Source organism: Cavia porcellus, unplaced genomic scaffold (assembly GCF_034190915.1).
Source record: "Cavia porcellus strain 051 isolate PalLab524CR breed Dunkin Hartley unplaced genomic scaffold, mCavPor4.1 scaffold_32, whole genome shotgun sequence".
Taxonomy (NCBI): Eukaryota; Metazoa; Chordata; class Mammalia; order Rodentia; family Caviidae; genus Cavia; species Cavia porcellus.
In genome coordinates this window covers 27,371,478-27,398,642 of record NW_026947515.1, presented here as the reverse complement: position 1 = coordinate 27,398,642, position 27,165 = coordinate 27,371,478, and the positions used below count along the sequence as shown (strand labels likewise).

The window sequence follows — 27,165 nt, the reverse complement described above, 5'->3', positions numbered from 1 at the left end:
GCGAGAGAACAAGAACCTTCTCCAGGACCGTGGTCTTTGCAGTTCCCACATGTGCTGGGCTTGTGGACAGCCAGTCCCCAGAGCAGGAAGGACCATGGTGCCCGGAATGTTCAACGCCCTGGGTGGAGATGGGGGCTGCATCTCTGTCATCTCTCAAGGGGCTGCAGGTGAGACGGCCTCTGGCTATCTCCGTGGGGAACTGAACAGACCTCCAGGACGCTGCCCACCGCACCGCACCGCAGCCATTTAGCTCAGAAAAGCTGGGAGCTGCAAGCAGCAAGGCCTCGCTCCAGACTCCTCTGTTCTGTTGCCTTCTAAGAGCGCCCGTGCTGTGCTGCCGTGAGGGGGGGACAGTCCCTGGACGGGCCGGGAGCTGTCACTGGAGCTCTTGGCTTTCTTCCCTTCACTCCTGCCTTCTGGGACCTGAAACTCTAAAGCTCACCAATGTGTACAGGCGCTGCCCTCACCTCCCCTTGCAGTTATGGAAATCCAGGGGTCCACCTGTACCACCTTTTGGGGTCAGGAAGGCCCCACTGCCGCCGCCCATGGAGCTAAGCGATATTTTGGGGGGCACCCTTTCTTTTCTGCCTTACAGGCCAGGGTGAGGTGAGCGACATTTTTCCTCTAGTGAAAAATCAGGGTGGAAGGAGAGTCAGAATGACTGATTCTGGTTCTTTTTTTGCCCTGATGGTCCAGGATGGTATCATTGCTAATTCTACCTTTATGTAAAATTTGAGTATTTTGTTGTTATGACTTCTCCACATGAACTTTGATTTTCTTCAAGTATTATGTTAAAAGACGAGAGTTCATCTTGGTCAGTGAGTTGTGGGGTTCCCTTAAATCTTCCCTTGGGGGTGAAGCCCCTCTCACGTCCAGGCCCTGCAGGCTCCTCAGGGTCTGGTGTGTCTGCTTAGTGAGGAAGCCCTATACATTTTAAGTGGATTTTGGGGTATCAGTGGAGATTTCTGCTTTCATCTTTGATGAAATAATTTGTCATATTAATATTTTTATATTTATTTATTAAATATTTATCATATAAATATTTTTCCAGGAAGCATGCTGGGGATTCAAAGCCTAGCCACACTCATAAACAGTTTGTCCCCAAGAAATCGGCATGGTTCCTCCACCAGGTCCATGCCTGCCACCCCCTAGCTCCTTGTCCTCGGTGTGGCCTGGTGTCCCCTCCTTTTGTCCAGGGAGGAGCTTGGAAACTGAGCACGTGAAATCCCTAAGGAGCAGCTGGGACCTGATGCTAGGAACCAAGTCACAGCTGCCAGCCCCTCTGGCCCAGGCTTGGAAATGTGCCGCCCAGGGTGGAAACTATGCCTCTGGACTTCTTCCATCAAGGAAAGGGCTGGAGGAGGTCTCTTGCCTTCTCTGCCACATTCCTGCCTTTGAAAAAACATGTAGCATTTTATTTCATTACTTTTTGGTATCGGGGATCAAACTCAGGACCTCGCACTTGCCAGGCAGACGCTTACACCACTGAGCTAAATCCCCAGTCCTACACTTAGCATCTTAGAAATGAGCTCTTACAGCCCCAGCCCAGAGCCTCACCTAGGGCCACCCACGCCAGCCAGCAAGCGTGTGGAGGGGTCAGTGATGAAGGGAGGTCATTGAGGAGCCTGCTGTCCTCTGTTCTGCAAATCCAGGGAACCCCTGACGATGAAGGTCCAAGTCCACAAACACTCAAGTCTGCTCCCTAGGAACCCGGGAAAGGTGAGTGCCTGGGCACCTTCAGCACTGAGCCAGGGCTCATCAGCAGTGTCTCCCTGACCTATCAGGTGTGATTCAAAAAATACAATGAATGTTTAAATCTTTAAAAATGTACTGCTAGAAAAGACACATTGTTGGTAATGGCCCTCAAAATATCCCTCTGGGCTTCCAGCGCACTTATCCCATCGCGCCTGCCACTTCCTGCGACAGTTCGAGAATCTCCTTTTGTTTGTGTCTCTTCACGGCTGCCTCGGTGTCCTGATTCAAGTGTTTACAGCAATTCCTGTCAGGTAGGAACGCAATGCGGGGTCCTCACCCGCCGGCTCACCTGACCTGGCGCCAGGTCACCTAACGCCCAGATGGCCACGAAAGGGCAGTGCTTTCAGTGAGCTCAGAATGTGGAGGCAGCGAGAGCCCTCCGCTAACCACACCCAAAAGAGGACTCCCAGACCCGCTGGGCAGGGGGCCAGGCCAGTGGGTCCGTGTGTGCCACGTAGAGGGGATTCGCAGCCATGTGTCTTTTACTGCAGTAGGGATTCTAAACCATGTTAAATGTTCTCCGGCAGCTTTTCTCACTAGTGGGTGCTGCTGTCTAGATCACACTTCACAGCCATGGTTGGCACTTTCTCACGTGGGGGCGTTAAAAGATCCAAAGCTCCCAATCAGAACTTTAGCCCCTCTCTCACCCACTGGAAGCTTCTCCCTGTGCTCCTGCCGTGCACGACGCAGTCCTCCAGGGGCTGGCTCTAACCCTTCTGCCCTGCACATTCCATTTGTTTCTGGTCCTCTCCCTCTTTTTTTGTGTGTGGGTACTGGCGATCGAACTCATGACCTTGCACTTGCTAGGCAGGCGTTCATACCGCTGAGCTAAACCCCCGGCCCTTTTCCTGTTTTCTTTAAAGTTGTGTGCTTTTTCTGGTCCCATTTTATCTCCCTGAATGTTTTAGTAGCTGCACCACTTTTTAGTGGTTCATTCTAAAACTTATGCTCTGTTAACTGCGTGGTGTTAATAGCTGCCACAGGTAGAAAAATCACTGTACCAAACACCCATGTCTGCTGCAGTGCTGTGGTTCACTTGAAAACACTCCAGCACTGTTGGTGTGTCCTCAGGCTTGTGCTAGTCTCTCCGATCATCAGCATGGCATCTGCCAGGTGTTTGCTTTCCTGGGGTCAGCGCCCAGGGGCCAGTGGAAACTTTATGGAAAGGCCCACGTTTCCGAGCAACGCCAAGTGTGTATCTGCTTCCCAGTCTGCAGCTGGCAGTGCCTAAAAGTGCCACCAAGATTCGTGTTTTATTATTAAAATTAGACATGGGCTGATGACCATGGTGGGCGTGTGGGCTCTTTCAATCACGAGGGGACTCCCGCACATCTACGAGGATGACTAGCATTTAAAAAGGCTGGTTCAAAAAAAATAAAAATGAAACAGTGAAAAGGCTGACTCTACCGACTTCTCATGAGGGTGAGTGACCTTAGCAGCTCAGCAGTTTCTCCAGTGTTAAATGTACACTTATCCTACGATCCAGTAATTCTAATGATCCAGGAAATCCTATCGAAGAGAAGTGGACAAAAAATGTTCACAAGATCCAAATGTAAATGTTGATAAAAGCTTTATCCAAAACAGCTAAAGTTGGCTGGGTATTGTGGTGCATGCCTGGAATCCCAGCACTCAGGGGGCTCAAGGCCTGTCTGAACTTCGTGGAGAGACCTGGTCTCAAAAATAAAACCCCCAACTAGCCAAAGTGGCTGGGAGTGTACCTGAGGGTGAGCACTTACCTGTCATGAACAAGGCGCTGGCTTCCAGAACCAGCCCAGCACGGCAAGAAAGAAAGAAGCAGGAAGGAAGGAAGGGAGGAAGATGAAGTGGAAATGGCGCTTTCTGGAAGAGGTAAATTGTAGGGTTGCCAGGGGTTGTGGCTGTGAAGGGGAGGAGGAAATTTGGGGTGGCAGCAGTGCCCCACTTTCAACTGGGACATCACACAGTGACTGCATGTATTTGTCAGTAATCTTGACCTCAAAAAACCTAAATTAAAAAACCCCTAAAAACAACTTGGACCTTCAGATCGGGAAATATTTAACTATTCTTAAAAACACATTTAATGACAAAGTTTCTCGTCCAACTAAAAATTAGACTTAAAAATAGAAGCTCCTATTTTATTTCATCTTGTCATCCTTCTGAATTTTCTTTTAATGTGTTTCATTAAGTAGACATGAGTCCTGCACTGTGTGAAAACAGTTCATTCTCAAATACACACACGTGTCAGGGCCCAGCTCAGGTTCAGGTCATCCATAATGACAGTCTGCAGCAAAGCACGGGTGGGGTGTGGACCCCCCAGCCCCCTCTGGTCATTGGGGAGGCACTGCTGGGGGGGGTGAGGGATGGGGGAGATCCGAGGGCCTCAGAACTCTGGTTTCTGCTTCCAAGAGAAAGCCGAACAGCTGGCGGAGGCAGCTGCCCGTGGGGATGGGGGAGCCGAGCCCCTGGGGGATGTAAATGGTACAATTGCTGCTACCCAGAAGTCCTGGCAATGAGCAAAAAAGAAGATTTATTTATAACCTCTGGGACCCCTGGGTGCACCCAATCATTCTGTGAAGTAGTTGTCCCAGTGAGCTGGGACAGCCCAGCCCCGGCCCACAGGCAAGAGTCTTGTTACGGGATGTGCGGCAGGCGGGGTTTCTCCTGATGTCCCTGAGCACACACACAACCCCACCCCACCCTCACCCCCAGCCACCTGGGCCTGGGGCCTGGGCTCTACCCAGGCCTCCAGCAGAGTGACTTGGGAGGGAGGGCTGCACTGAGATGGGGACATCTATACTACCCCAGATTTACAGTTTGGTAGGGACCTGGGAGAGAGGGAGGACAAATCGCGTGTGCGCGGAGTTGGGGGGGCAGTTGCAAATAAAGTTTCTGAGAAAGCAAAGGTGAGGAACAGTTTAGGAACAGGGGTTCACCTCTCCCAAAGAGCAGGTGACCAAAGTGGACCCAAACGCTAGCCTGCTGCCTACTTTTATAAAGTTACATTGAAACACAGCCATGCCCATGCATATGTATTGTCTACGGATGTTTTAGATCGTTGCAGCTGAATTCAGTGGTTGCCAGGAGACCACATATAAAGTACTCAATCTGGGCCATTCCCGGACCTCTTTGCTGACCTCTATGAGTTCTGAGTAAGCTGGGAATTTTGGGAACGGTTTGGGATGGCCCGTCGGTTAACCCAATAAGCACCAGCCAGAGCCTGTATGTTCATAGCTTCTGCAATGCCAAGGAACTCAGAGGCCTCAGTCTACAAAAGCCAAGAGCAGGAAGGTCTCAGGAAGCCATTCGTGTGGGAGCAGATGTGACCAGCAGGCCTGGGAGTCACATGGTTCTGTCCTCACAGGCCCCAGACATGGCTTTGGAAATTGGGGAAGTAAGAGGAGCTCATGGGGACCCGTGACCCGCAACCTGGGCAAAGTCTTAGGGTGGTTGCAAGAAGGATTGGGGCCAGGCAGCTTGGTCAGCAGAAGAGCTACTGTGCGTGTGAAGTTTTAGGAGCAGAAGAGTCTTGGAGCTGTCACTCTCTCGGGGCCCCAAGGTCAATGGGCGTGTTAGATTAAAAACTGGTGGTCAGCTGAATTAAATTAGCATGATGCTGAGCATAGATGCTCCACCTGAGGAAAGTTGCCAGCATAAATAGAGACGTGGAGAAGACTAGCGAGGTGTTGTAAGTTTTCCTATGCGTTGCTATTTGAGGCGTTGGTTCACCTGGAGGAGCTCGTCATGACTGGCTTCCCCAGTGTGAGTTTGACCGTATTATCAGAGGAGCTCAGACCTTGTCACAGAGCAGCTGAGGTTCACTGCAGGGAGCTCTGGTCCTCACATGGAGCATTGCTTCCTGGCTGCAGAGGGGAAGGTGCGTGCTGTTTAATCTCCAGGAGAAGCTTGTCACACTGGCTTTCTGGTGTGCTTGACTGTTCTTATTGTCAGAGGAGCTCGGGGCCTCTGTGTTGCTGAGGATGGCTGTGGTGCTTTTCAGGATAGCCCTGGTCCTTGTTTTGAGTACTGCTTCTTGGCTCCAGTGCAGAACCCTCAGCTTACTGGCACAGCTCCTTCACCCTGCTGGCATAGACTTCCTGGCTTCCACCACTGACCTTTGGGCCTTCCCAGCATGGATCCATAAAACAGACTGGCGTGAGTCCTTCTCAGGGCTCTAGACCTCCAGTTGGACTCGTGGGAGGCATTGTCATGGGCTCTGGGTCTTCAGCTGGACTTATGCAGGACATTATTGTGGGATCCAGGCCCTTGGCTAAATATTCTGGATCTTTAGTGCTGTAGACAGTTTTCCTGCACTTTTTAACTCTCGATGACTATCCTAAAACAATATTATAAATTCTAATTGTTCTCACAAGCCCTGCCTACAGCAGGGGTGAGAGAACCAAGCTCAGCATCCACAAATCTTGGTGGGTGGCAGCCTGCCCATGCCTCTGCTGTCCCCTGCCCCAGCAGACCCCGGGTCTAGTTGGAGACTGTCTCTCCAGCTCATATGAAAGCGTCCTTTTAAATTCGGACATTGATGTTACCATTTGCTCTTTAAATAGAATTCTGTTTTTAGTTGTTTTCAAGGACAGATAAGAAGAAGTGGGGGTGTCCTCTCACCCTTCCTGCTTTGAGTGGATCGGCTGGGGAAAGCATTGCTGTTCAACATCCAGAGGTCAGAGACCCTGAGGGGCTGGGCTGCTCTGCTTGGGGCTCAGAATCAGGCCTGGGGTGGCTGAAGCAGACTCTAGACTCTACAGAATGGATCTCTCATCCCAAAGGTGACAGCTTGAGTTGAGACCCTAAGAAGCAGGTGCAGGTGGAGCAGCTGAGGACGGTGCCGAGCTCAAGCACCAGCAAGAGACCAGGGCTCAGGGGGAAAAGGTACACAGGGGCTCTGCTGTGAGGGGCCGGCACCCAGCTGGCCTCTTCCTGACTCTGAGAGCTGATGCTGCTGGACACCTGTGGCAGGGCTGCCGAGGGAGGAGGCTGGAGGTCAGGCTGCCCAGGAGCGGTTCTGGACACATTAGCTTCTTTCCGTGAATGCGGGCAGCCTGACTGCTGATCTGCAGAAATGTCTGTTGGGAACAGGACTCTAGTTGCATTGATCCTACTAATCAATTTGGGGAGAGTTGATTGATCTGGGGAGATCTGATCGCTCCACAGTTCGGAGCCTTCGGACCCAGGCACAGCACGTCTTTCGCTCTGTTCTCTCCACCATCTTCTGTTTCCCTTGCCAAATTTTCAAGTTTCAGTGTCAGTGAGTCTCCACTAAGGGTGGCTTTCACCCTCTGGGGGACATTTGGTAAAGGAGGCATTTTTGGTTGTCACAGTCGTATAATTGGGGGAAACACAATTGCATTCTATTGGGAGCTGGTGGGTGGGGCCCAGGAGTGCTGCCAGGTAGCCTACCATGCCCAGGACAGTCCAGGTGACAATGTCAGTAGCGTCAAGATTGAGGGGCTGGCACAGAGGTTTGCAAATATCCTATAATAATATATATGTCCATGATTTAAAGTGTGTGTGTATGCAGCATTTTAAAAAGTCCATGTTCCCAGTATTTATTTTTAACATGCAGGAATATAGATTTGCATGATTGTTGTATTGTTTGCATATTTTGTATGTTGGTCTTGTATCTAGACCAGCTGCCAAATTTGCTAATAGTTGTGTTGCTTTTTGGGCAGATTCCTAAACAGTTTCTAGGTACATCATCAGGTCATCTGCAAGTAGGGACAGTCTCATTTCTTCCTTTCCAGTATGGACACCTCATTTAAAAAGATCAGTTTTATTGAGATGCAATTTGCACATTGTATAATTAATCCAGTTAGAGTGTACAATTCAATGATTTGTAGCAGATTCACAAAGCCATGAACCACTACCACGACCGTGTTTAAAACATTTCCGTACCTCTCAAAAAACACTGAGCTCTTGCTCTCTGGTGCCCCACCTCCCGAGCCCAGATCACCGCTAATCTCCACAGCTGCCTCTTTCTGCATAGTTCTTGATCGATCGGATGTGGTGTTTTGCGACAGCTTCCCGCGAGGTTTCCAGCTCACTGTGCTGCACGGTGAATCAGCTTCCTCCTAGGGTTGAGCAACATCCCTCACGCACACAGAGCATGTTTGTCTCTGCTCACCCACAGGTGCCGCAGGTTCTCCCCACCTCTGGTGATTACACTGATGGCGCTACCCACCTCTGTGCCCATTTTCATTCTTTTCGACTATACTTGAGGATAGAGCTGTGGGGTCGTGTGATAGCTCTGCTTTTGTCACTGTGAGGCCTCCTGGACAATGACTTTATATCCCACCAGTGCTTCGTGACGGTTCCACACTCCCTCATCCATGCTCTTGTTATCTCTCTCTCTCTGGCAGCAGCCATGGGATGCCTCTGAGTTCTCTTCCTGGTCTGAGTTGCTGGTAGCATCTCTTGCACCATGATAAGTAGAAGTGTTGGCAGTGGTCTTGCTTGGTTTCCCATCTCGGAGAGAACATCACTGAGGAAGCTTTCAAACTAACAACAACAACAATAATAATAACACTCTGAGCCACGTGCAGAGATGCCCTAGCTCCTCACCATCAAGTCCCCTCCCTGTTTCAACTAGGAAACAGCAGTGTGACAGCCATGCCAGGAAATGTCCCCTGTGAGCCGCCGTTAAGCTTAGCTGCCAGGAGCGGCTGGTGCACACGCCATGTGCTCTTTCTCTTACTAGAACACTCCTCCCCATAGCAAACTCACTGACTGGCCTGGCAGCCACAGCTTCAAGTTTTCACTCTGGTTTTACCTGTTTCATATGATTTCACATACACTTTGTGGCTGTGGCTTTTTAAAAACATTGTTTTAGCCAGGCATGGTGGCACACACCTATGATCCCAGCACTTGCATGGCTGAGGTAGAAGAATTGTGAATTCAAGGCCAGCCTGGGCTACATATCGAGTTCAAGGCCAGCCTGAACTACATAGCAAGACCTGTCTCAAAACAAAACAAAAGCATTGTTTTTAAAGATGTCTTTTGTGTGGCCAGGTGTGGCGGCACACAGCTATAATCCCAACACTCATGAGACTCAGGCTGAAAGATTGCTGTGAGTCCAGGTCAGTTTACACTACATAGTAAATTCAATACCAGCCCGAACTGCATAGCTAAACCCTGTCTCAAAAAAAAAAATGTTTTTCATGTAGTAAGTAATTAATTTATTTCCCAATTTTATCCAAAGATACATGAACGGTTGCTGGAATCTTACTGTTGTGCTTACAGCCTGGGCAGACATATGTACCAATTTCTTGTGGCTGTTAAAACTCTCAGCAATGACTCCAGCACCTCCCGGCCTTCCCAGGTGCTGGGGAGCAGGGCTCTTCACAGTCTAGTTGTGCTTGTAAACCTGGGATCAGCCGAGTCACCCAGTGGAGCCTGAGATTCTGGTTTCCAGGCAAGCTGGTCCCAGGAGGTGCTGGGGCTTGTGGGCCTTCAGTAAGACTTTCCCAGCCAAGTGACCCCTTTGAGGGCTGATCCCACTTCCCTTTGAGGTGTCAAAAAATCAAGTCCCAAACCCGACGCCTCCAGTTACCAGTGGGGAGGTGTAGGAAAGTTCCCTGTCCTCTTGGCACCTGAAGGAACTCGTCTGCTTCCCTGGTGTGCCCCACGGGAGACAGCCAGCCCCTGTCTCCGCCCTTGCTGGACACAGCCCCTGCTTTAGCTGGAGCTGGCAGCAACAACCTCAGGGTCACAAACGAGTCTGGGTTTGCTTGGGACTTCTCAGTTTTAAGACCGAAAATCCCTGGTCCTGAGACCACCTCGTTCTTGGGAAGATGAGGATGGTGGCTGCCCTGAATTAGTCTCCTCTTGTGCTAGCAAAGGAAGACCATAAAGACGCCCAGTTCCTTATTAGAGCTGCCTTTGGGGAAGAGGAAGACGGCCAGCACATAGGAGTGGTGCCTTGATGATGAATTTGCAACTCTGGATTGCACCAGCCTGGTGGTGGTGAGCTCAGGAGTCAGAGTGGCGCCCTTGGGCCCCACCGTTTCCGGTCTGCTTTGGATAATCTCTCCGGAGCTCCGCGGGGACTGGCCCTGTTACAGTGGAATGGATGTCCTTGGGGTAGAATTCCAGACAGAGCGGCCTGAGTCAAACCTTAGACAGGAAATTTCATTTCCAGACTCCATGCGAATCTGCTTCTCCTGACTCATTACATTCAAGGCACATTTAATTTTGTAAACAAAGTGGGAAGAGCCCCTGGCTACGTGATCACTCTCTCCCTTCCCCTGAAGGGCAGAATTAATCTTGGCCTCACTCTGAAACAAGGCTGGAGGTAACAGCCAGGCCAGCGCAGGAGGGCATTGCTTTGGGAACTGGGCTGGGGCCGGGCCCAGCAACCCCCTGCCACTGTCTTGATTCTGTGTCACTCGATTGCCATTTGGGAGATGTCTCTTTCTAGCATGAATAACTGTAGTCTAAGTTATCAAAGGGAAGAGGATTCTGTGACACAGTTTAGGTCTTTAAAAAATATTTCAAAAGGAAGATGTCTTTGTCCTTTTAGGCAAGAAATGTTTGATCTTTCTGGGTCTCTGGCAGGAGCTGAGCTGTAATGTGAGAATTCTGAGTGGGGGACACTGCTACCCCCGAGATGCTGGATAGAGAATGCAGGAGCAGCAGGACCAGGCTGCACAGGGCTCCTCTAGGGCACCGAGGGTCTCCCAGGGTCTGACCCATGAATGAGCCGAAGCCACAAGAGCTTGGTGACAGTTGCTCTGCACTCTGAGTCCCCAGATATGACCTGGCCTACCCCCTCGTGCATGTTATCTGTCTCCAAGTCAATCTGCCCACATTTCTAATCCATTTTATTAGGATTTTCCACTGAAGTGGGTCAAGGGTAGCCGAAGTCACCTCTGAGGGCCACTGACCTCTGACCAAGGATGCCCACCCTGCCTGTGTTTGGACCCACACCGGAGCTTTGAAAACCTTCACACGTGGCCCTGATCGTCGGACCCCAGTGGTTCTGAAGTCTTCTTGGTGACCCCACCGGCTGTGGAGAAGAGAGTCTCAGCTTTGAGCCATGTGGTTCCCAGGCCATGGAGAGGCTGCTGACCAGGCTGCAGTGGTGACCTGGGTTTCCTCCAATGTAGACAATCACCTGGAAAGAAAACCCAGAAGACCTTGCTGGCTGAGCAGCATGGCTATTTCAGGTGAATTTATTTAACACAGAGACCAAAATTTCACTCTGAATCAGTGATCCTCAAACTTGAGCCTGCAGTAGCTTATGAAATACAGATGGCTGGGCCCCAGCCTGGAGTCTGGGTCTCAGGCTGCATCCAGGGCCTCGCTCACTGAGCAGTCCAGCCATGCTCAGGAGGAGGCTGGGGCGTGGCTCGGCCAGTGCGGGCTCCACTCCTGCTCTCTTGTGTGAGGATAGTAAGGACCAGGGTGCAGCAGAGCTCTGGAACTGGGGTTCCATCTCCAGCATGCAAACATAAAAGTAAGTTTATCGTCTATTTAATAAAAATACATAGCACAGCACCACAGTTCTGGGAACAAACAAAACTTGTGTGGCAGAGGTGGGGAAGGCACAGCTGGGTGGTCACGGCCCTTGGTGGATATCAGCTCAGTGAGTATTGCCCCCTGCTGGTTCTTGTGGACAGGGAACTGGCCGCAGGGATCAGGCTCTGTGACATTGTGTGTCCTGCCACAGGGGTCCTGTGTGAAGGGCTGCAGATGCCAGACCCCCAAGAATAGACCCATTCCAGGGAAGGAACGCCCTGACCTGGAGCACCCTGTGACAACCCTGGCTGCTCCCCCGAACTTGGCGTCCCCATCAGACTGATGGCAGACTGAGGCTGCCCTTGTCCCAGCATTAGACAAGGCTGCCAAGCCCGGCTCAAGGCCATTTTGGCCCCATCTGGGACCCTTGGCCGTAGGAGAGGTCCTGCTGTGTCACCCCGGCTCTTAGTACAACCCAGGGCTCACTGTCCCCTGTCTTGCTTCAGCAAGAGCCCAGCTCTGGAAAGTCCCCACTTAGTCTTTGTCCCCGTAGGACGCCCACGCTCTACCTGCCACTGTCCGTTGGGCTGGCCTGGGTGTGTTGAGAATGGAGCTCAGGTCTTCCCTGGAGGTAGTGCTGAGCCCCTCTGTCTCTTTGTGACGGAGAGGCTGTGTCCTTCACTGCTCCCTGCACACGGTGTCACACACAGCCTTTCTCCCCGGACAGTGCAGCCAGAGCCCTCACTCTGACACCTGTTTTCTATGTGGGCCATTTGGACTCCTTGCATGTCGCAGTCTATATGGCTGCACCTGGGACTGCAAGCAGAGAAAAGGTCCCCAGGCCTTCGTTTACTGCGTCTGCCCTTGCCATGAACTTGGAGGCTTCTCTCTGGCCCCACCGCCCTGCTGGGTCAGCCTGGCTGCTCAGGGCTCAGCCTCCCTTGAGAGTCAGCACCACGGGCAAGGACATGACCAGGTAGAAGGCTAAAGGTCTCAGTGTGAGGATGCGGGGCTGGGCCAGCACAGAGGGGAGACAGGGTAGGGGGAGACTGATGAGACCCAGATGGCTTGGCCCCCCTCTGGCTGCAAATGTACTCACCAAGGGAAATTGTCCTGCAATCATAGTTAATGACGGGGAACAGCTTTGATGCTTCCCATCAGGAACCAAACGCAAAGCAGCCCTTTCCGCTTGTCCCCGCCTCCAGCACATGTGGTGACTGTCAGGAGCCAGGAAATGAGTGAGTGGTTTCCCACAGGCAGCCCCACAGGAGGATGGGAGCTGCCCATCACCGCGCCCCTGTCTCAGGTTTGGGAGGAAAGGGTCATGGTCCACATGCATTGCTCTGGCCTCCTCCCCAGGACCTCATGCTCCACAGCGATGTGGACTGTGCATCCTTACAGAAGGCTGTGGTGCTCCTCCACCCGCAGCAGTGGCCTGGGACAGGTTGGGGGGTGACAGGTTCCTCCATGCTAGACAGAGCCCCGACAACACAGATGGAGGGCCTGGGGCATTTCCCTCCCCCCACCCCCACCAAGTCCTCCACATCACCTTTAGATGTTCAGTCCTTGGTGTCTTGGGCTCTTGGACATTGAGACCCTGGGGAAGCACAGGTGGGTGTAGTGGGAGCTACAGGGTGGTGCATTTCAGTTTCTGTTGGGTGAAATATGTCGTGAGGTGAAGCCTAAGAGATTTTTATAGCAGGACTTCTGACATCCTTTGTTCTCTGGTGACACTGTTGATGGCCTGCTGTGACCATGCTTTTCCCAAGGGCTGGGCCCCAGGAGGGAAGCAAGTGACTGGTGTTCTGTTGTGTGATTGACTAACTGCAGCTGTGGTGGTGCTGTGCAGAGGGGCGTAGGGACTAAAAGAGCTTAGCAGGGACGGCAAGGCCTATGGCGGACAGCACTTCAGCTGTCTTCTGTGGGCAAGTGGGACTTACAGGTGTGTGTGTGCACATGTGTGCGCACATGCGTGTGTACATACAAGCCTTTGTGCAGGATTCTAGGCTGGCTCAGAAGACCTCACAGTGCAGGAGCTGAAAGGAGGCCAATATGGTCAGAGCACAGCTCTGGAGTGGCACCAGGGCTGAGGAGTGAGAGGCAGGGGCCAAACCCTATGGGTCCACCCAGGAGATTTGCATTCCCTCCTGTGGGCATCAGTCAGCTGTTAGTGGGTTTGAAGTGGGGTGTTGTCATAACAGATGCCTTTTAAAAGGAGCCGAGAATGGGCTGCTGGGAGAAAAGCACAGGTGTAGAGAAGTGAATGAGCGTATCCTTAGGCCCTAATAGGTTTGAGTGGCTTGGGGATCAGCAGCCATGGAGGGAAGTGGGCTGAGGTCAGAGACCCAGTGAAAGTCAGGGTCCTGGTTGGACAGAGCCAGGGAGTCCAGAAGGAAGACAAATATGTGGAGATGGGGGGTGGGGGTGGGAGTGGGGAGAGGCCAGTATTGTACACATTGATTTTGAGGGGTCCGTAAGCCTCTCCAGGAGCAGCTTTGAGCTCGGGGGATGGAACTAGGCCAGTGTGGCAGAAACTGGCAATATTCCACAGGAGCTCCCTCATTAGCACTCCAAGTCCAAGTGGTCACACGGATGCTAGCTAGAAACTACCTTTCCCAGCCTCCCTTGCAGCTAGCTGTGGCACATAATGAGGCTGGACCAACAGGGCTCCAGCAGAAGAGGAGTGAGAGACCTCTGGATTAAGAAACTATGTTACTTCTCTCCAGGTCTCTCTTCCCCTTCCTAACAATGGGGTTAAAGGACAGTAAGGAGGTCACATGGACGTTACTTTCTGAATTCATCACTGGGTTGCTCATCATAATGTATAGTACAGGGAACCCTGCAGGTCCCCGGAGGAGAAAGAAGAAGCTAATTGGCTCTTCCTATAAGCCAACCAGTTGCATGGACTGGGAGACAAGAACATCTCCACTCCCACCTCTTAAGCAATTAGCTGATTTGGAGGAACACAAGTTGAGTTGTTAGCACCTGAGGTACAAAAAGCAAGTTACTGCTTGTAATGTTTGATTGACTTTGCAGGCCTAGAGCATCTATTGAGGGGACAATATGCAATACAGCAACTATGGGGGATTTTCTTCTGTCTTGTCTTTGAAATCCAATATTGTTCTCACTGTTTTGTTTTTTTCCATTTTATTGTTTTGTTTTATTAAATGTTCTGTTTTGACTGGTTTTATTCTGTACTCTTTTGTTTGATTTTATTATGTCTGATGGTACGGGCAGCAATTTTGAAGATAACAAGAAGCAATATAGTAGCCACTGTTGGTTTCCTATTGTCCTGCTTCAAAATCCTGTGTCACTTTCACTGTTCTGTTTTGATTGGCTTTATCTCTGTTTTATTTTGTTTGGTTTTATTCTCTTTAAAATAAAATTTTAAAAATAGGTATCTAGTACAGTTAATTTTTGTATGTCAATCTTGTACCCTGGCTGGGCCAATAGTGTACACCTGTAGTCCCAGCTGTGCAAGGGCTGAAGCAAAGGCTCATTTGAGTCTAGGTGTTCAAGGCCAGTCTAGGCCACACAGCCAGACTCCATCTTTCAAAGAAAACATTCTCACATTCCACAACCTCATCAAGTTCTTTCATTAGCTCTACTAGTTATTTTATGAGTTACTGAAGATTTGCTACATATAAGATCATGTCATCGTGAGTAGAGAGTTTACATCTTCCTTTCCAACTTGAATTCCTCTTACTTTCTTGCCTAAGCTTCAGGGCTAGAAGCCCTGGTACAACGGTGAGGAATTGAGGTGGTGAGCGGGGCCATCCTCAGCTTGTTTGCTAAGCTTAGGGGACAGTGGGCTTCTGAGAGGGCCTCCAGGAAATGAGGTGACTCTTCCCCCCTTCCAGAGATGGAGGTGAAACAGTGAGAGAAACAGAGGAAAATGACGCTGGTGGAAACTCAGAGACACAGGAAGAAAAAAGAAATGGCGCCTATGGTGGAGGTGAGGGCTCACACATGTTAAATACCAACACAGTGGGATTTAGAACTAAAAGGTATGACCGTTGAGACAGTTGCCACGTGTCCCTCCATTTCATATGCCGCAACACGGTCCCCAAGCAGCAGTATTGTTTTTTAAAAAAATTTTTTTTTGTCTTTTTCGTTTTTTTTCGGTACCAGGGATCAAACTCACGACTGCCTGCTTGCAAGGCAGGCGCTTATGCCGCTGAGCTAAATCCCCAGCCCCCAAGGCAGCAGTATTGTGAGATGGGCTTTGGGGGAGGTTATTAGTAGACTGGTAGATTCGCGTGGAGTCACTTCGTTATCCACACAAGTTCTCACCACCACTCACTCAGACTGCCCACAGGACACCCTCTGCTGCGAGATGCCCTAGCGAGAGGCCTCCCCAGCTGCCAGCACAGTGTGCTGGGGCTTCCAGCCTTCAGAACTCTGAGCAAAATAAACTCTTTTCAGCTATTTACTCTGTGGTACCCAGCTTTGTCTCTTGTCCAATGCTGAGGTGTTCAGTAGGTGCAGACTCTCATCCCATTCAAAGACAGAGATAACCAATGAACGTAACAGCTTAACATTTATCAAAGAAAAGGAGAGGAAACTAAAGAGAAAGAGAAAAGAGAAGACACATCCTGCACGCAGGACAGGTCACTGCACAATAAGAGGGCAGTGGCAGCAAAGTCAATAGCCCCATCTTTTATATCTTCTTTTAGTGTCTGATCCAGGCTGTCCCACGCAGGGCTCTGAAGCTGTCCTGTGGTGCGTCTCGGCCATGATTGGACAGGTCTTGCTCAGTTGTGCGGCTGGTTCGCCATGCACTAATCTCTGACCCATACCCACAGAAACTGGACAATGATGGGTGTAGAAGATGGCGGGGCACCTCTCCTTGAGTGCAGAACAACTGCTGCGACTCGGTTAAACTGAGTCTTATTTCCTTGTACGGATACGCGCAGAGGGGCTACGCTGTTCCATTCTGCCTTCAATGGTTCTAAGTGGTGCAGATAAGGCCAGTTCCTATTTCCTTGCATAGCGCTCTCTGTAGAGGACTGAGCACAGCAGGATGGCAGAACCAGTCAGCTCCAGGAATGTCAGCTGGGTACAAGCTCAAAGTAAGAGGCTGTGACTCCCCAGGGCACAGAAGTTTGCATATCAGAAACTGAAGCAACAGCCTCTTAAAACACCCTAATTGGATTATGCACGCTGGTCCTTCTGCGTATCAGTCTCCCTGTATTGTAATGCCAAATACTGTGTACCAGTTATCCAAGTATTGTAATCCTTTTTCTAGTTTTCCTCACAATCCGAAAAGTTATATTTGAAATCCCATTGAGACATTATTGGAATCCCAGTAAATTAATTCCAAACTACCACCACCAATGCAAACCACAGCAAAAGTAAAAATACCAAGACATATTCCAAGTTAAGGGTAGCCAAGGGATCGTAAGTCCAATCCCTGTGAGGATGTGCAGACAAAGGCCCTGATCCCAGGCCTCTCCCAGAATTTATTGTCTTGTGAAGAATGGGGTAGCTCAGGGATGAGTGACAGTGAGGATGGAGGAAATTATGTGAGTAACTTGAGCTGGCTGGCTAGGTGCAAGATTGGCATCTCTGTAATTTGCAGAGATAAAGATATGCAGAAGGATCAGTTCACTCAATCTAATTAAGGTAACAATGGAATTGTTTTGGGGGGCTGATGGTTCAGTTTCTGACACGCAAACTCTTGTGCCCTAGAGAGTAATAGCCTCTTTACCTTGAGGCTTGTACCCAGCTGACATTCCTGGAGCTGACTGGCTCTAACATCCCGCTGTGCTCATATCCTGTACATGGAGAACACTATGAGAGGAGACAGGACTGTCTGTTGGCTTTAGAGATTGCATACCAGCACCTAGGCTAGCCTTAGTTGCAATGCTTAGAGTCAATTGAAGAGAGAAGGAAATACCCCAGCCAGCTCTCTACATATCGGTATAAGGAAATGAGTCTCCAAATAATCAAAGTTGCAGTAATTGTTTTGCCAAAGGAAGTCACTGGAGTTGTCCCCCACACCCTGCATAGTGCAAAGGTGCTTTTCTCCCAGATGGCCAGCTCAGGTTACATAGTTCCCGCCACCCTCACTGTCACTCATCCTTGAGCCATTCCCTTCTTCACAAGATAATAAACTCCAGGAGAGGCCTTGGATCTTTATCCGCACATCCTCACCTGGCTCAGACTCAGGACCTTAGCTGCCTATAACTTTGAATATGTCTTGGTGTCTTTACTCTCATTGTGGGTTACACTGGAGGTGGTAGATTGGAATTAACTCACGAATTCCTATAATGTTTCTATGGGATTACAAATGTAACTTTCTAGATTATGAGGTCAACTAAAAAGAATTACAGTATTTGGATTATGTATACAATATTGGGGTTTCAATAGTGGAGAGTGAATAGAAACAAAAGTACCAAAGTCAGAGAGCTCAAGCGCCCTCACCCTTGTTCAGAGGAGCGGAGGAGGCTCCCGCTCTGCTGGGCCAGGATTCGAGGTGTGAGCTCCGAGAGGGAAGCGAGAGCATGTGAAAACCAAGATGGTTACAGCCCAGAGATAGAAATGATAAAATGGGTTAATCCAGAAGAAGGGATAAAAGGAAGGGAAGCCAGAGGAGGCCAGAAAAATAGGAAGCGCTTAACCAGACAGCAAATCAGTCTCGTGTTTTTGTCCTTCCACCAAACAACATGGCCCAGATGCTCAGAAACGAGGCAAAGCGAGCTTGGCTGCTTGGGCAGCTGCGGCCTGGAGCCTTCCCACCCCGGGGACGGGGTCATCAGTCAGTCACTCACCCGCCATGCTGCTCCTACTGGGGAAGGTTCCAGAAGCCCCGGGTGACCTGAGGAGACCAAGTTCTGTGGCAGTTGCAGTTCTTTAAGGAATGGCAGCCATTTTCTTTCCTGTGTCACAGAGGGTTGTGTCCCGCCTGTGAAGGAGCAGGCATTTCTGTGAAGCTGGTGAGCGGCCGTGAACGGTTTAGTGACCAGAGGAGAGCTAGGGAGCCTCGGGGGATGGCAGAGCCCAGGCCAGTAGACAGAGGACTGCTGCTCACCTAGTCGTGGTTCTGTTGCCCACTTGCAGCAGCCCAGGGTCTAAGTCCAGCATGTAGGCTCCCCACCACCAGCCTGGACACCTCCTGGGCTCTTGAGGCCACTGTCTTCTCCCTGAAGCCCCCAGCCTGAGGGGCAGCTGCAGAGACCTCCTCTCTGCTCCTTGGCTGTGCGTCGGCCTCCAGAAGCACCACGGTGTGTGGGGGGGGCGCACTGTTAACTGCCACCACCTTGTGTTCTGTACTCCAGGACATGCCATGGGGGAAATTTGAGATGATAACAGCTGGAGGGAGACATTTGGGGGATCCCAAAGATGTTGGATTATGTAGGGATTAGGAGGAGGCCAGTGTGATGCCATTCTCGGAAGCTGGCTTTGTGAAGAGTTCAAATTTATAAAATCAGTGGACCAGAGGCGGTTCCTTTCAATTCCAGTAATGTCACCAGCTTGGCAGGAGTTCAGGAAGGGGCCCTAGAGTGCTGGGGCTTTCCCTGTGATCCCCACCATTAGAAGAGGTCAGGATACCCGTCTCTGAGATCCCAGCAGAGGTTAATTCAACAATGGGTGCAGGGCCCTCTGGGGTAGCTGACAACACGTGGCTCCTCCCGCGGGGTCCCTGTGCCTGGTGGCATTCCTTCCCTATTGGTCCACAGACGGGGCTGAGTTAGACGGGCTTTGCTCTCGGACCACTGTAAGTGTCTGCTGCTCATTGCGTCTATTTGTCCTGTGTCTGAGCTCTGAGCAAATCTGAGATCATCGGAGTAACAGGGAGTACATTCCTGCTCCCCATAATACGGTGGGTTTTGCTGCAAAGGCCGAGGATGAAAGTCTACCTCTTTACAGCCGTGTCTTTGGGGGCCCAGAAGATAGTAACACGCTTAGAAAACTTAGCTTCCAGCAGAGATGGGCCCGGATCTGTGTGCATTGCTGACACTGTCTGTGGGCAGATGCCAGGTTTGGAACAGATGGGCCAAGGAGCCCCAAGCAAGACAAGCACTCAGGTTCCCCCCAAATCAGGGGCTGCATGACCCCTAGACTGGTGAACAGCCCATGTGCAACCTCCTGTCCTTCAGCAAAAGCAGGACAGACTCCCCTTGCCCCTGCACATTAGCCCCTCTGACCTCATCCTGGTTGTCTTTATTTGAAATGTTGGTATTTCCTAATGAATCTGTTTGCATTAACTTTGATTTTAAAAAATAATTCAATTCTCCCTGTGTTTATGACTGAGCATTTTGGCATCCCCTTAAAGGTGGTGCTCAGTAAGCCCCACTTCTGGGGCTCCAGAAAGGTCTTTAAGGGGCCCCTCAACTCGGTGGGTAAAGGAAGAGCCAAGGTGAAGTTTCCCTGGGTGTCCAGCAGCGTGGGAAGGGTCGTACAAAACATGAGGTTTCCGTGCTTTATGGGCATTAGGTGGCGGCTGGGAGGAGGCAGAAGGGACAGGGCACAGGGCAGGGAAGAGCTGGGGAGTGTCACAGCTGGGGTGTGGTTAGGATGGGGTACATCTCGGCCGGGGTTACAATGAAGGGATCTAGGCTCACCTCCTGGAAGTGAGGTCTGCCGCTCCTCTTCTGTGCTTCTCACCTATCCCAGGACGAAGTCTTACCCTGGACCCTTTCAGCAGCCCCTTCCTTCCTCTCCTTTTATATTTTCTTACACATCAGCTTTAGGGCCGTCTAGCTATGATCACTTTCTCTCTGTCTCTCTGTCTCTCTCTGTCTCTGTCTCTTTCTCTCATCTTTCTGGCCTAGTAAGTTTATATCAGAACTCCCATGAGCATACACCACTACCCCGGCCCTGCAGCAGAGCCGGGCAGGCTTGAGCACAGGGACACGGCCTTGTCTCCCTCCAGCCCACCTGCAGTGGAAAACAATCTGATTGCAAAGAGCCCCTTTTCTGTGGGCTTGGTTAGCACAGCAGTCTCACATAGTGCTGGCACTGGGTGGGAATTGGGAAGTCCAGGAAACAGGTGGCCTGGTCTCTGCTCATTTTGCAGAAGTCGGTGGTGTTAAGAAAGGATCGAGATGACGATCACGCAAGATGTCAGACTCGAGTACTTGGAGCAAGTGGCTTCCATCCTCCTCAAATTCAAGCCAGACAAGTGGAGCAAGCTGATTGGAGCTGAGGAGAACATAGCCATGTTCACAGAGTTCTTCGAGAAACCGGATGTCTCTGTGTTGGTATTGACGCTCAATGTTGCTGGCATGATTGTCCCTTGCCTGGGCTTCCCAGAGTCCTTGAAGTCCAAAGGTGTTTACTTTATCAAGACAAAGCCAGAGACCATCAACAAGGAGAACTACAAGACCCGCCTCCTCTATGGGGACATCAGCCCTGCGCCCGTGGACCAGCTGATCGCAGTAGTAGAAGAGGTGCGTGTGACCGAGGTGGCCAGAGCGAGCTGTGGCTCCAAAGCTCAGGAGAATGGGCGTTCACTCCGGGCATTCAGGGCGGGGCGGGCAGGTCCCCCACACGCGGCCTGTGGTTCTGGGTGCAGCAGCCTCACCTCTGAGCTGGCTGCAGATGCAGACTGACCTGGAGGTAGGTTCCCAAGGCCTCCGGGTTATACTGCTGGAGCCCAAGAAGCCCAGCACAGCCCCATCCTCCCTGTTATATTAGTGGTCTCTGCCCAGACTGGGGATAGCCTCTGCCTTGGCCCGGGAAAGTGTGGGCTTTTCCCAAACTAGTAGGTAGGTTCCACAGTTCCAGGGGAAAGGGAAGTGGCATTTTCTGCACCTCTTTTTCACTGATCTACCCCCAGGCCCACACTGCGTGGAGTGGTGAGGAGGAACACCAAGCCCAGGCTGAGTTACTTAACATTTCCGGCCATCACAGAATGGAGACTCAGGTCCCTGCCTTGTGCACATGCATGAACCCAGGGGCTGCTCAGCAGGCCCAGAGCAAGTGTCGGGCTGGGCTTCTCGGACCTGAGGCTAAGAGCTAGGGGTTCCGCAGCCCGAGGCTGGAGCACTGAGCCAGTCTCAGTCAGCTCGGCTGCTTTACAAAATGCCTGTGGATGCGGGGCCTTCAGCATCTCGGTGCTGGAAGCCAGAATTTGAGGTTGGGGCGGGTAGTGGTGCCTCTCTGCTTGGCTTGCAGATAGTGACTTCTCCTTGCGTCCTCACATGATTGTCCCTCTGTAAATGTGCTGCTGGAGCAGCCCACATGGTTGTCCTTTTGTTTGTCCTATGTATTTTTACGAGGATACCAGTCCTTTGGATTAGGGCCCACCCTACGAACCTCATTTTACCTTAAATGCCCTATTTTAAGGCCCTGCCTCCAACTGCAGTCACATCCCAAGGTGCTGGGAGTTGGGGGTGTGCCGTGTGGCTTTAGGGACAATCTGTCACAGCACTCCCGGCAATTGCCATGTGCTCTTGCAGCCCAATGTGTGTACCGTGGCAAGAGTAGGCTGTGCCTTCTTGGAGGAGACCTGCCCATGGCAAAGACCAGGAGCAAGGTTGTCCTCACTGGTCCAAACAGCCGTATCCCTCCTCCTGCTGGTGTGGGAGAAGGACTTAGCTCTCTTGGAACTGCAGATATAGTGGTCTTCACCTGCTCAGGGCCGCTGAGCTCAGAGGCCCAGCACAACTACAGCAGCCTTCCCTTGCAGGTCCTCCATTCTCTGCTGAACCAGAGTGAGAACACCTTCGGCTGGCCCCAGGTGGTCTCCGAGGACATTGTGAAGCAGGTGCACAAGCTGAAGAATGAGATGTTTGTGATGGGGGGCAAGATCAAAGGGAAGACACTGCTGCCCATCCCGGAGCACCTGGAAAGGCTAGACGGCACGATGGATTCCACGGAGAGGTAGGCAGGGCCACCACCTGGCTGGACCAGAGGAACCCGAGTCAGGACCAGAGTGACAGATAGCGGGTGTCACTGCAGACTGTTTCGAAGCTGATGAAACACTCAGGGCCAAGAGGTTGCTGTTAGATTGGCGTTGACAGTTAAGGTCGGGAAAGTGGGAGGCGCGACTAGGGTTCCAGCTCTGGCAACTACTGAGCACTTCTGCACCTAGCAGGGAGCCCACATGCACCCCAGGCCCTCATTCTGTTCCTGCCACACGGTGTGGCCAATAAGGAGAAGCTCAGCTTAAGAACAGGCACTGAGGACACTGGGGAATGGAAGGGACTCGGTGGGTGGATACCAGGGCTCCAAGACCTGTTGTACCTGCCTGGCCACTTTTGCAACTGCTTCCCATGTGACAGCTTGCTTTACACATGTGTGTCTGATGGTGTCAGCTCTGGGGGCTCATGGGACATGTCCTCCACGGATCCCCAAGGTGCCCCAACAGAATTGCTGGGTGGAGCTTTCTCACACAGGGTTTCTTCCAAAACCCTGGCCCCTCTTGCTCCTGCCTCTGACGACTGGCATTTCCGACACTGCTTGCTCAAGTCTTTTCCTATCAGAGGGATGGAGAATTCTTCAGCTTCCTTGGGGTGGCTGGGAGATGCCAGAGATGTGAAATTAGGTGTTCTGCTGTGGGTGGTGGTTTGGGGTCCAGCAGCCGCAGGATGCTGTGAAGGGCTGGAGAGGCTCCCTCCCAGAAGGCTGAGGACTCGACAAGGCCCCCGTGCCTACAGTCATGAGAGTATCATCATAACCTTGCACTTGGCAGGCTCCCCTCTTCCATGGACAACTCCCTCCTACACGCCATTGAGACAATCATCATTGACTGGTCCCATCAGATTCGGGACGTGCTGAGCAAGGACTCGGCCCAGGCCCTGCTGGACGGGCTGCACCCGCTGCCCCGGGTGGAGTTCGAGTTCTGGGACACCCGGCTGATGAACCTCAAGTGCATCCATGAGCAGGTAGGGCCTCTGTGCCACCATAGTGCCTGAGCCTTTCTGCCACCTGGTGGTCAGTGGCCAAGTCCTTGCACTGACTCTGCAGGAACCCCATGGGGCCTTGGTGGTCTGTTTAAATCCCTCAGCTCCAGCAGCCCCAAGTCTCACTGCCCGTGTCTTAGTGTTTGCAGGTTTAATCGAAAGACCCGCGTTCTTCTTTCCTTCCTAGCTGAACAGACCCAAAGTGAACAGAATAGTCGAGATCCTAGAAAAAGCCAAGAGCTGCTACTGGCCGGCTCTGCAGAATGTTTATATGAATGTCACTGAAGGTGAGCCCAAGATGCTGCTGTGATTTCTCCGGTGAAGCCGCCCATGCTTTCTGGGAGAGCCTGGGATGGGACAGTCCCCAGCCCTGAAAGTGCAGATCCCCCTCCACCATGAGAAGCTTGCTCAGTCCTCTGCGGGGAAAGAGCCTGTGTACTGAAGTGATGGGTCTAAGAGACCCACAGGCTGCCCAGGAGATGCACTGTTCCTCCCTAATGGAGCCACCCATGTTGTTTTTGCTGCACTCAGGGCTGAAGGAAGCCAGTGACATTGTCCTCTACCTGAAGCCTCTGAAGATCTCGTTGGAGGAGATGGAGCAGGCTGACTTCACATTGGTACATGGGCAGGAGAAAACTCGCTCCTGTGGGGCGGGTGTGGGCATCTGCAGGGGACCTCCTGACTGGGGGATATGGGAGGCTGCAGGCTTCTTGCCCATCACCAGGAAGAAGGTCCCTGGATCCCCTCTTGTGGATGTCCAGGCCTTGGGAATGGGAAGGCTGAGACACACCCGGGTCCATCTCTCTCCAGCTCCCAACCTTCATCGCCAAGGTGCTGGACACCATCTGCTTCATCTGGGCCACCTCCGAGCACTACAACACACCCTCCAGGATCATCGTCATCCTGCAGGAGTTCTCCAACCAGATCATCGAGATGGTGACTTCCACGACCCTCCCGTCTGGGTCCTCTGGCCCCTTCCTCTCCGTTCCGTGGCTGCCCTAGGACAGAGCCGGATTATTAGAGACCCCTGCAGGGATTACCATCTCCTACCTGGGTTACAGCGCACAGTGAGAAAGGAAGGAAAGAGCTAGAGACAAAGTAGAGGGGTGCATGGCAGAGACCTGAGACCACAAATTGCCCTCTAGGAGCAAAGGGCCTCGAATTTCCATTTTATTAGCCAGCTGAGGGGAAGGGGTGGTGGGGTGCTTTTCCTGGAACAGTGCAGAGGCAGAGGTAGAACAGGCAAGTTTAAATGGCCGAGGGCACAAGCCAAGATCCGTCCTCACACCAGGGTGATGATCTCTCTGACCTAGAGGAAGGTGATCTTTCTCTACACTTCCAAACCGGCCCACCGGGCCAGGGGATTTAGCTCAGTGGCACAGCACCTGCCTGGCAAGCATGAAGTTGTGAGTTCAATTCCCGGTACCAAACAACAACAACAACAAAACTGGCCCACAATGAGGTGCAAGGATGCTCCAGGACAGACACTATGTCAGTTTACAATTCCTGATCCCCAACACCCCAGCTGTTCATAGCAGGCCTCTAAAATGTTGGTGCAGGCATCTTCCAACCCAAAATGAGGCTCCCAGTAGTGACTAGAATTACCTCAGGACCCCCAGCCAGTCCCCTATAAGAAGGGAAGGAGACAGAGGAGGAGATTTCTCCCAAGAGACACAGCACTTCAAATTCAGCCAGGCACTTTGCAGGTTTATCAGCTCCTATCTGGAGCCACCTCCGTCCTGAGTTGCACAGCACACGCTCTCTTCCCTTCTTCCGTTCACACGTAGCTGTCAGCAGCTGCCAGAGCTGAGCCAAAGGGCTGCGACCCCAGAGGTTGCATAGATTAAAACTGCGCTTGGAGCCCATCTGCAGGGTGACAGGGGTCTGTGCAACCTCTACTGTGGCAAAGTGTCTGGAACCAAAACCATTTTAACTGCACATTTGGCACAGGGTAAAGAGCCGAGTCCACGAAGCCACCCGGTCTCCCAAAAGTAGCCCCACAGTGGGCACATGGGTTGTGCTATGTCCCAGGGGACAAGGCGTGGGTCAGAAAAGTATCACAGCCTCTTGGAGGGGTGGTTCCTTGTGCTGCACCTGCCGTGCCTGGACATCATTCCTCAGGCTGTCCGTCTGCTCTTCCATCCCAGACGCGGACCTTCCTGAGTCCAGACGAGGTGCTGAAAGGCTTGCAAGGTGAGATCGAGGAGGTCCTGGGTGGCATCTCCCTGTCCGTGAATGTCCTGAAGGAGCTCTTCCGAGCCTACGACTTCTGCTGCGCCAACATGAAGCTTTTCTTCAAGGTATGCGCAGGACGTGGGCAAGGCCACTTGGGCCACGCCAGCAGCTGCAGCGGGACAGCTGCAATGGGACAAGGCCATCGAACATGTCCTTGTCTCTCTCTGCTAAAAGGACAAGGAGCCTGTGCTGTGGGAATTCCCTTCTTCCCTCGCCTTCTCCAGAATAAATGCCTTCTTCCACCGCATCCAGACCATCGAGGTAAAAACAGAATTCGGATCTTTGACATCACATTCACTTGCCCTTTGACTGGGGCCAGAGAGCGCCTGCCTCATCTGCATTGGTGGAGTTCGGGGTTCCATCTCCAGCACCACAAACGTTAAATGACCTTAGCCAGGAAGCCCGGAGGCCAAGAGCAGAGTTAGGGGACTAAACTACCCCAAAGGAAGGCTTTAAAAGGTCCCGTGTGGGCGGCAAAGTGATACACGACCCATTAAGACTTACTGGGTTGACCTGGTTTTCTGTACCGAAAAGGGAGCTTGACGTGGGAAGGCCTGCCGAGTGTTACTTTTTTTTTTTTTTTTTTTTAATCTTCTGCATGGCTTGACTTCTTTTTAAACTTCACACACAATCAGTGCATACCCTAAGAAAAGAGGGACCCTAATCCTGCAGCCACTGAGCACTGATTTCATACCGACAGGACACATGGGCCTTTCCCAGGCCTGTGTCAGGGGCCAGGAAGCAGGGGCGGAGCTTAGGGCCCCACAACTTTATCCACCCTGAAGGTGCTTCCAGAGAACAGGAAGGGTCCCTGTCAAGTTTCCTGCCCGGGCAGCTCTCGGTTCTATTCAGTCAGGATGAAGTTCTGGGAAGGAAGGCAGTGTGGCTCATCTTGGACTCTTTGGAAGGACATCCCAAGCATAGCATCGGCCCAGGAAAGGGACCCCAATTCCACAGGAGCACTGGGAGCTAAATGCTGCCTGGCTCTGGGACTGGGACTCAGAGAGGTGTGAAAGGAGCCAAGGTGTTAGTTGCCCTCCAGGAGCCTTGGCGATCTCTCCTGGGAAACAGGAATGTCACACACAGGGGCACCAGATGAGGGGATGAGTTCCATGTGACATGCCAAGCAGACGCCTGGGTCATGAACTGAGACTCCAAAAGCGTTGCAGAAAGGAGGGTTTTAGCTCAGTGGCTCTGGTGCCTGCCTAGCAAGCACAAGGTCATGAGTTTGGTCCCTGGTACCCAAAAACAAAACCAAACAAGAAGTATCACGATGGCTAGAGTCCTTGGGGAAGCTTCGAAAAGGAAGAGTCTGCTCGGTAGAGGATGCAGAGGATGTGGAACGGATACCATATTCATCATCAACTGCTTCCTCCCAGTGTGGAGTGTCTTTTGGGTGTCCCTGGGGAGACAGAGGTCCCAGGGAAACGTGATATAGTCAGCCAGTGTTGAGGTCAAGGTCCTGATCCCAACCTTCACCTCCTCTTTCTCCTCTGCATCCTGGCATGAAAGCGATTCACTCCCCTCCTCCTGTGCCCTCTCTGCCTGCTGGAGCCACTCCAAAGACCTTGAGCACAGATGAACACAGGTTCCACTGGCGTCACAGCTGGCTTTGGGACAGGGCCCTCGGGTTTGGCTCTGGAGATGAGGGGTCTCAGGGTGTTTTGTTTTCTCCCTCTGCTAGGACCTTTATAAAACTGCTATTGAGTTTCTGAAGCTGGAGAAGATTGAGCTGGGCGGAGTGCGTGGGAACATTTTGGGGAACCAGGTGACTCAGATCTACGATGAGGTCTTCGAGCTGGTGAAGGTCTTTGCCGAATGCAAATACGATCCCCTGGACCCAGGAGACTCGGTGGGTCCCAGGCACTGACTGGCCAAC

General features: G+C 51.8%; 1 protein-coding gene and 1 long non-coding RNA gene across 2 annotated transcripts in view; one reads left to right on the top strand and one right to left on the bottom strand.

The window, feature by feature from the left end:
• Nucleotides 1-10,323: 10,323 nt before the first annotated feature.
• On the bottom strand, nt 10,324-12,545 carry LOC134474341 (uncharacterized). The gene is made up of 3 exons (XR_010045125.1): nt 12,299-12,545; nt 11,769-12,015; nt 10,324-10,855 (listed from the first exon to the last, which is right to left on the bottom strand). It is a non-coding gene; the product is annotated as an uncharacterized LOC134474341 (long non-coding RNA).
• A 5,519-nt stretch (nt 12,546-18,064) lies between these two features.
• Dnah17 (dynein axonemal heavy chain 17) overlaps nt 18,065-27,165 on the top strand; it is a 116,825-nt gene continuing 107,724 nt past the window's right edge. The window contains exons 1-10 of the mRNA XM_003464779.4: nt 18,065-18,137; nt 20,222-20,594; nt 21,836-22,029; nt 22,841-23,033; nt 23,239-23,338; nt 23,583-23,668; nt 23,862-23,987; nt 25,199-25,351; nt 25,461-25,547; nt 26,971-27,138. Coding sequence (XP_003464827.2) covers nt 20,250-20,594; nt 21,836-22,029; nt 22,841-23,033; nt 23,239-23,338; nt 23,583-23,668; nt 23,862-23,987; nt 25,199-25,351; nt 25,461-25,547; nt 26,971-27,138 — 1,452 coding nt within the window. The 5' untranslated portion in view covers nt 18,065-18,137; nt 20,222-20,249. The remainder of the gene's footprint in view (nt 18,138-20,221; nt 20,595-21,835; nt 22,030-22,840; nt 23,034-23,238; nt 23,339-23,582; nt 23,669-23,861; nt 23,988-25,198; nt 25,352-25,460; nt 25,548-26,970; nt 27,139-27,165) is intronic.